The 9,773-nt window shown below is 44.0% G+C and overlaps 1 protein-coding gene across 1 annotated transcript in view; it reads left to right on the top strand.

Moving 5' to 3' along the window:
- The first annotated feature begins 237 nt into the window (after positions 1–237).
- LOC105907751 (collagen alpha-1(XXIV) chain) overlaps positions 238–9,773 on the top strand; it is a 118,943-nt gene continuing 109,407 nt past the window's right edge. Inside the window, exons 1-2 of the mRNA XM_031574872.2 lie at positions 238–712; positions 9,423–9,493. Of these exons, the coding sequence (XP_031430732.1) occupies positions 657–712; positions 9,423–9,493 (127 nt within the window). The 5' untranslated portion in view covers positions 238–656. The remainder of the gene's footprint in view (positions 713–9,422; positions 9,494–9,773) is intronic.

Below are 9,773 nucleotides of genomic sequence, written 5' to 3'. Positions count from 1 at the left end.
ATGCCAAAAAGTCAAAACAAAACCAACTTTACTACTATTATTATCAAAAGCTTGCCGCTGTAAGGAGTTACACAGTTGCTTATTGTATCAATGGGTCATTGATGATTTGCTGTAAAGTAAGAGGTAGATCCGATCTGTGATGTCACAAGTCAGTAATTGGTGAAACCCAACACCGGCTAGTACTTGCAGCGAGTGCGGCGGCGTTTGCAACAGTGCAAGTCAAGGCACATGCAGAAACCGACGCCTGGAGGTACAGCGCGGCTATGGGGTTGTCTGTCTACAGTGGACCCCTCTTTTAGAAGCACTGCATCCAGCACAACACGGATTCCTCTAATGCGCACTGTAAATACATTCACGTTTTTTTTTTGTTCCCCAACGCTCCCCAGTGGCTCCGTTGTATTTTTTGCAGACTATGCGCTTCTCCGTATGTTAATGAAGTGAGATTACTGAATGCGCGTCGCACTTGTGGGAACATTTTTTAGAGATTTGGGAATCTCTCTTTCTGGACTCCTCACAATGAGGAAACTCTGAGGTGGCAGCCTTTTTTCAGTTACGCTTCCTTTGGCTGTAACCAAGGGCTAGCTCATGAACCGGTATCCTCTTGCGTGGAATTCTGTTTTCACTTAGAACTCTGCTGCCTGGACAAATGCATACAAATGCATTTAGGAGCCCAACGGACAAGGAGTGGACACGTTTCTCCCACGACAAAAACGTAAGAAACTTCAATGCATGTTTGCTATTGCACGAATGGGGCGACTGAACGTTTACATCTGCTACAATTGTGTTTGCAGTTAGACTTGTCACTGCGTAATCTCTTTCATTGCCACAGTGTTACGACAGTTTGACAGGAGCTGTGAGAGAGATTTGTTTCTGAAGTGAGCACTTTAGCGCATCTTATCACTGCAAAGTTCCCAACAACATAAGGAGTGTGTTTCGTCAGTTTACCTGACAATCTATCTGCCATGGTGTGTCGCTCAGGTTTGCATCGTGGACACCAATGTGTATGGGCAAGCTTTTCAGTAAAGCATAACCACTGTCGACGGACTGAAGACAAATGCTTTAGATGTGCCTTCATTTGACATCCTACCAATCCACATGATGTGCCCATAATTGATTCCGCACACGATGCATCCGGACATTAGAAAATTTGAAACAAATAACTGAGATCAAACGAGGCTCTCCGGGTACAGTTCTCAGGCTCTACTGGGTCTTAGAAGCGCATAACTTTGTAACTCAGTTTATTGACACCACTGACCTAAACAACACAACTGTCTGTGTTTAGGGTATTTCCAAACCTCACACGATCCCATACACACATAGCGTAAATTCATACATTTTTAGAAATACCCTTTCCCCATGGAATACCTCACAACACATTTATGTCAAGAGAACCATGTAATTTACCATACATTTTCCCATATGTATTTATAAGACGCAACAGCTGAGCTTGCACGTTCTCTTTATTTGTGTTGATTTTAATAATTTAGTCATTCAGATTAAATTCGTTTTCATTTGCGGCCAATACGAACTTGCAGAGATGTAGGCTACTTGTAGGGTATGACTGAAGACAGACGCTATCCCGCTGCGGATAAATTCTTGGTCTTGGACCAAATAAATACCAGATGATAAGACCTCTGGAGTAGGTCCACACTAGAGAACACTTGTAGCCTATGTGCAGGAACCACGAGGATCTTGTTCTTTGTCAGCATTTCTACGTCTGTTTATATTTTTATATTTCCGTCGCAAGTCCAAGTTGTTAAATGGCAAATTATTGTCGTCTGGGGCGTCGTGTCTTTCGTTATGATTGTGGTGTGCTCACGGCGGTGAGCCGGTTTCGCATGATAGCTGACACCAAACAAACCGCTATGATGACACGGGGTTACCGCTATGAACCGCCTCAACACCCACTGCTTGACTGAAAGTCGGGCATGAAACCAGTTATGCCCAAACATTCCTCATGCAAGTGCGTATGGGTTACATATATAGATCTGGGTATGCTGTTTTTGGCCCAGCTGTTGCCCAACATTTGGTTCAGACAGTTTTAAACTTGCTGATAACTGTACTTTTGTGAGTGAGTCACTGAGGAAGTCACTATCACAACTGTGCTGTGTGTGCTCCGTTGTGTTAATTGCTGCCTGTCACCACTAAGCATTTTAGAATGCACGAGCATCAAGAGTGTGATGAACTGGATTCATTTTGAGTGTTCAGTGTTTAAAAAAAAAAAAAAAAACCACTAAATTGACTGGACTGTTGCAGAAAATGTGTTTTGAGAACACAAGTCACATAAGTGAACATGTTGATTCTTTATTAACGTTGGAGAGAAAGGGAGGGAGGAGACAGGGGGCTTCAGCTCTACTCACTCAACGTGAAGCCTGGAACTACTCATCCTCTGCTGTTAGTCCTCGTTAAAGCAACCATGGTTGCTTCTGTGAAATGAATGACTAAAAGCATTAAACAGCTCAGTTTGATCAAACAGAACATTCAACAAACATTCAACAGAAGCACAGGATGAGGTGGAGGTTGGGTGCTTCTTCTGTGCAGTAACTATAATGTTGAATCACATGGCAACCCCCATATATCTAGAGACTGCTGTTGAGCATTCACTATCTTGTTTGAATGAAGAATATGTGTGAAGACTGTGTTTAGCTTCTTAAAGCATTGGTAAGTGTCGTTAGCAGTTTCTGCTAACTTCCATCAGATTTAGTAGAGGTATGAAGTCTACCCCCTCCTTCAAACCTGTTCTGTCCAAGGGGAAATAATTGGCTGGCAGGGATGCCCATCTCATTGGAGCTTTCGTGATTGGTTTCTACAGTCAGGCCGTGTTGAAAACATTCACAGTTGATCACAAAGCGCTGAAGAGTCTTAGAGAGATCCCCCCCCCCCCCCCAAAGCAAGTAGCTTATTCTTTGTGACAGCCATTAGAGTATAAAGAGAACTTATAAGTGTTCTTAAAAAAACCTCTCACTTAAAGCAGCTTACACATCTGCAACTTCTACTGCTGACAGAAAAGAGCAAACCAATAAACCGCAGCCGAAGTTTGCTCACAGTGCTTTGTCTGCGGCCTGCCCTGTGGACTAAGTCAATCTTTACTCAAGTCTGCAATGACCTCTTGACTCTCTGACCAATTGGACTCAGAGGGGAAGGGACTCTGAGCATTTAACAAGCTTATGTGTAGCGAGAACCTGGATTCTGTCCAAAAATGTTATGCAGGAAGGGAAGGGATCCTTGGGAATGGATTGTGGTGATGGTTTGGGTGTAGATTTTTTATCAGGGTAATGATTCTGTAATTAATGTTTTTTGTGTTGTTGTTGCAGTCAGCCAGGTGTGAGATGTGGATTCTGGCCAAGAGAAGCACATTTTGGCTCACTATCAATCATTCGTTCAGAATTCATTCATTCAGAGTGAGAGGAAGTAGACGCGAATCTTATACAGCAACAGCAGCAGGTGACGGAAGAGCCAGGAGGTGCTCAGAGCTCGTAACTTAAATCACTCACCTCTGGCATGAACAGAATGAATCAATGAATATAAAATACTGTAAAACCGTAAGTGCTGATGTTGACTTCGCCATGCCTTATTTGGTAGCGTCTTTGGAGGAGTCACAGCTGAGAGATCCCGTCTCTGAGGTGGACTCCACAAGGGTATGAAAAGAAAAGCACTGGGTCAAGTGCAAGCTTTATGCAGTAAAGCATGGCTACCCCACCCCATTTGCTCCTTTGAGATGAAGCTAGCATTATCGGTAGGATGCTAGACTGGGCATTGTGCTGTTAGAATGTCAACAGATCCTCCGCGAGGGCACCTTAGGTCAAGGGTCAGGGGTCAACATAAAATGTTTCCGGGGCAGGAGTAAGTCAAATATTTCCCTTTAATAACCTACATTGTTTTTTGGTAGTGTAGATTAGATACATATTGTGTTTTGGTAGTGTAGATTTGACACGTATTGTTTTTTGGTAGTGTAGATTAGATACGTATTGTGTTTTGGTAGTGTAGATTAGATACATATTGTGTTTTGGTAGTGTAGATTTGATACATATTGTGTTTTGGTAGTGTAGATTAGATACATATTGTGTTTTGGTAGTGTAGATTAGATACATATTGTGTTTTGGTAGTGTAGATTAGATACATATTGTTTTTATCACAGTGACTGTTCTGAAATCAAGGATCACCATGGACTCTCTGTGAGTGTGACTTGTATTCATGTATCACGAAAAGCCTGAAAATCAAAAAGCAACCAAACCAAACCTCAAACAAACCAAACCTCTAGTTTTACTTTTCTACTTGTGAGCCGTTGGCATCTCACATAATTGTGGAAAGTCAAACTCACACCAATAACTTTTTCCTCTAGATTTTATTCTTTCCTTCTTTCTTTCTTCTTCTGAATTCCTTCCATAGGAATTCAGTACTTCATTTTCCCCATCACTGGACTCATTCAATATTGTTTGCCTGTTTCCATTTAAGCAATTGCATCACGTTGAAGTTGATGGACTTGAATTTGGTGTGGGTTATATGAAGGAGAACAAACATTCCCCGTGGATATTGGCGTGATTTCTGTGAATTTGAGGCCACGCATGATTTACAGCCAATTGCTCTTTTGTTCACGCATTCGTAATTTTCCATGAACACAAGTAATTGAATAGCCACTGGAGAAAAAAAAGAAGTCTGTGATACTTCACTGTTATAAAATTTGGATAATTTGCTTACTCCTTTGGGTGGTTGTAAATAAAGACTCAGTTTGTTTTGGTATGTGTTAAGACTTCCCTAGTCTTTTCACATAACACAGCGGTGATGGATTGCCCCCCCAAAAAACTCTTCATCTGTAAATTAAAACTTTGAACAGCATGGAATTTACCATTGTCTAGGCATGGCACTCAATCAAGGTACTGTGGCATTTCCTTTGGTCAACACAAGCCTGTTTGGGGAGCATTGTTGACCATTCAACTCCTTTTCATATGAACTGCATTCGCTGCTGGGTTGCTGTTGACAGACCCCTGCATTGACTGCTGGGTCCAAGGCTCTGTTTAGGTGAAACAGAGGAAGATTTCTTTCAAGGGGAAATTTGAGGTGAAGTGGAACAGAGATGGGAGGAGGGGGAGGGTCAGGACACGTAAGATTCAAAATACTTCACTTAATCATCTAGCATCATCTACTCTCCCATTATAAACTTAAGGTCACTCATTCCATGAATTTTTGGATTAACCCAGTTCTATGCTGTGAGTCATGAGGAATGTGTCTTAAAGTGACTGAAAGCTAAATTCCCCAGAGATGGAGCTGTGTCTTATGTGCATTATGTTGTGGTGTGCTTGAATCCTCTGTTTTGGGGCTGAGGAATGTCACACCGGCATCACGACCAGGAGCAGGTGACACGGCTCGTTTGTTGTTTCCCTTCTCTGAGAGCTCAGGAAGCTGCTGTGGTCTGGGAAAACAAACATGGCTGACTGCTTAGCCACCCCAAACCACTTGGCCACACACAGAACAACAACACTCTAGCAAAGCCCCCCCCTATAACCTGACATAACAGCTCGGGCCTTATGAGTCATCCGCGGCAGAAAATTAATTCCTTCCTAGCTAGGGCTTCAGGACAGTGCACTGTAAGTGGTAGGTGAAAACATGATAAATGAGTTAGCAGGTTCACGCCGCTAAAGTCATTTTTGATGGATTGCTTCTCAGAAACCCTGCTGGGACTCTAATAAGGTTTTGGAAGCCTTTGTAGTTTTGTTCTGTCGAAGCATCTTTCAGAACAGCAGAGACAGATGACTATACGTATACAAAAGGAACAGTCAGTTGAGTTGCCGTTGGTGACTGGCTGAATTTTCAGTTTGAAGACTGTATTACGTTCAAATGATACAGTGTGTCTGACTGATGTACAGTCCCAAGCTCCCTGACTCCATCTTTCAGCGCTGCTGTTGTGTAACTTCAAACCCATCCTTTGCGTGATGTATATATGAGTCTGCAGACCTGCCCCCTCATCGCCCAACCAATTTGAACTCTCAACTCAGAAAGAATGAGGTTTTAAATTTCATTTGGATTGGATTGGATTGGATTGGATTCAATTTATTGTCATTGCACAGAGTACAAGTACAGAGGCAACGAAATGTAAAGAAAGGAATGAAAATTACAGCATAACATGAGGGGAGAGAGGACAGTTTGAAGTACCGATGTATTCATTGATACTTCCATAGATTGGTTTGGCAGATGAAGCTTTGACCTACTATATCCTGTGAGTTATGTAAGATGCCATTCTGAACGTCCCTGATTTTCCCTGAAGTCCCCATTATGCTCTGTGAATGCAGACACTCTCACACTCACTAAAGTGCTTGAAATGACTACACTTAGTTTGAAACTATTTTAGAGGTCTGATCTATTTGTTTAAAGAGAGACATAGTTAAGATTAAGAGTTGGCGTTGTAAGTCTTTTGGCAATGTGTGTGTAATGAGATGCATGATTTACCTGCCGCCATGTTTTAGTCCTCCAGTCTTCATTTTGGCAGCAGGATCAGCTTGGCCAAAAGACAGTGCAGCTGCATTTCAGGCACAGAACAATTTTAGCATTTTTTCCTCCGTCCTATAAATGGCTCAAAACATATACAGACACAGACGCAGAAATGTGTCTGAAACTAATTTCTAGTTGAAAGCCTACCATTAGGTCTCTATCAGCGTCTATACGCTTCAAGTCGAACTGTTGAAGTCAACTCTCCACTAAGGTTGGGGACGCAGTGTTGGCATTGTAAACAGCGCCCCCCAGAGGTGGGGTGGCCACACACAGGTATCGCTCCCTAACAGCTGGGGAGGATTCGGCGTTTCCCGTCCCCACCCTCTCTCCTGTTGGCCGCGTGTGGAGGGTGGCACGGGCGGCTCCGAAAGCAGCTCATTGTCCCTAACCGGCGTTTAGAGGGCGGCCATTTCCTCCGAGGCTGTGTTTAAAGGGGCTGTGGCAAGCGGTCGGGCTGGTGGCGCCTGGTAGGTATCCTGCCCCTCTTTACCACCATTGTGTCCCCCCCCCCCCCCCCCCCCCCGATGGATGGTGTTTGTGTTTCAGCATGCCCACACACACACACACACACACACACACGCACACTCACAGACACACACACGCACACTCACAGACACACAGACACATACACAAACACACTTGCACACACACACGCACACACACACACTCACAGACACATACACACACTCACAGACACACACACACACACACAAACACACTTGCACACACACACACACACACACGCACAGACTCAGGGAGGCCCTTCTGTTTTCTTTTCTTTCACTTAGGGGATAATTACACACAGCCCAGATCCCAACCCAGAGATTGCCCACACACTGTCCACATCCAATCCCCCACTGGAAAAGGATCAATGTGCTTCCTCAATATGGCTTTGTCCATTTTGTATAGGGGTCATTCGGAAATGAATTCCCTTGCCACAGGACTGTTTGTTTGGACTTGGTTGGAAAAAGAAGTGGTTTGGTAATAGTGAACACAAAACCTCTGTGTCTTGTATTATGCGCACGAGGCTTCAAGCAGCATTAAACAGAACCGTTGAACCAGAAAAGGAAGCCATTTAAAGAAGGATACTAACAAGGATGGAACCGAGAAGAGGATGCAGCATCTGCAGGACAGGGAATGCTGTAGTAACATTGTAATGAGGTAACAGCCATTTGAACTAAGGTGGGGGTAAAACAATGGCTTTGGTGAAAGGTATGGTCCAGAAGTCAGAGTGTATGCGGAGTTTACAAGCAGATGCAACTCAAATGTGATGGAGATGATGGGGCTCAGATGTGATGGAGATGATAGAGCTCAAATGTGATGGAGATGATGGGGCTTTTGGTGCTGTGCTTTCATGGACGTCCTCACTCGAGCCTCACTGTCAGCCTAGTTTGAAAGTTCAGTAGTCAGAAGTCCAGCCAGTACTGATTTACAGAACAGAGAAGAAACCTCAGACCTGATCAAATGTGAGATAAGACGCAGCCTTACACACTGACAGCAGAGGCATGAATGGCGGTCCTCTTGGCCAAACATATCTGGGTTATCTCCCCCTGGACTCCACACGTCCTGGGCCACATGACTCCCTGATTTGTGTGTGTGTGTGTGTGTGTGTGTGTGTGTGTGTGTGTGTGTGTGTGTGTGTGTGAGTCTCACACAGGAATGTGGGCCCAGGGGATGTGTGCTCGCGGAGGTGTGTGTGTGTGTGTGTGTGTGTGTGTGTGTGTGTGTGTGTGTGGGGGGGGGGGGGGGGGGGGGGTTCTCTAGGTCAAGAGGAGCCATAATGACAGGTTACCCGAGGGACTAGCCCCCCGCTCAAAACTATATAAACACAAAGCTCCAGAACAAGGGGGCCTCGGCAAATGGCCGCTCTTTAGTTGAGAGGCACTAATTCATCGTAAGTAAGGCCTAATTCTGTAGTTCGGGGCAGAAGGTGGACGTTTGGATTGGGTGCTGTCAGTCAGTCGTCTTACAATGTGAAGATGACAGGTTTCATATCATGAAGCAGTGTGCACCATAATTGCAAGGCGTTTCCTTGCAACTAGCTGTTGAGGAAGATTGCAGTGGATGCGGTTGAACTCCCTTTACCTTGTGACAGTGAGTCATTTGTTCAAGTAATTAAGTGTTTGTGCATTCATAGTTGGTCATAGTTGATCATATTCATATTCATATTTTAAGAAAGCCACATGCCTCATTTGAACTTGGAGTGAGTCACTGTACTCTTTTGTTTTTATTTTGATTTACCTAGATATTCAAGGTAAAGCCTAAACTAACGTTTGAACATTTCAATTTGTTGTTGACATTTGGGAGGCTGTGCGGATGTATTAGTGTTGTTGCAGTAGTGAACTCCATGCAGCACACTTTAAGTGGCACTAAAGTGGTACTATTGAACATAGCAGTAGTCTGGGGGATTTAACGCTCTGACATATTTAGTCTATCTTAGTAAAGACCACTTCATGAGGAATCACCTTTCAAGCTTTCTGTGAGCGAAGACAAGAGTTTATTTTGAAATTCCGGTGTGATCTCTAACATACTCTATTTAATTGGCCTCTCCTGTGTCTGTAACATTGCCATGAACAGATATTCTAATCCTGGTGCATCTCATTAATGTCTGATTCTGTACACACAGCTTTGGCCCACAGTGTAGTAGATGTCAACCTGAAGCCCATACTGCTGAGATGATAGATCTTTAATGCAGGCAGGTTTAGTCTGCCTTGTCAAAAACTCATTAGTCTCTAATCACTTACCATCTGGGTTTTCTTTGGACTCTGGTTGGGAAAGTCACACGGGACTTTTACTTCCTCTCTCTGCTGCAGTATCAGCTAAGTCGGCTGCTAGGCTAAGACAGCTTTTCATCATCTGGCCTCAGGCTTGTTTTGAGGAGGGTCACATTTTCCATGAATAAGGTCTGTATTTCTCTTTCTGTTCTGTTTTAACAGGAGAACCGTCCTCCTGCTCCTTTCAATATGCACAGCAGTACTGTTTGCAGACGAACACTCCCAAGCACAAGGTAAGTCCCCCCCCCCTCTGCTCCCCCACTCACTCACCCTTTGACCCCACAGTGACCTTTGAACCCGACGAGAATGACCGCAAGCCGGGATGACCAAACTGTGCCTCGTCTTGCCTTGCCTGTTTCTGGTGAAATTCAAATACAGTCGACAGAGGTGACCTTTTTCCCAAAAGAAAGTGGTCATTTTTGAGCGGGGGAAAGGTCATTTTCCTCATGGAACATTTCAGTTTAGAGTGTGGAACAAGTATTTCATGAAAAGTGTTGATTGTTGCAAAGTTTT

This window comes from Clupea harengus, chromosome 10, assembly GCF_900700415.2.
Source record: "Clupea harengus chromosome 10, Ch_v2.0.2, whole genome shotgun sequence".
NCBI lineage: Eukaryota > Metazoa > Chordata > Actinopteri > Clupeiformes > Clupeidae > Clupea > Clupea harengus.
The sequence above is the reverse complement of the archived record's forward strand: the minus strand, read 5'-3'. Positions and strand labels throughout refer to the sequence as shown.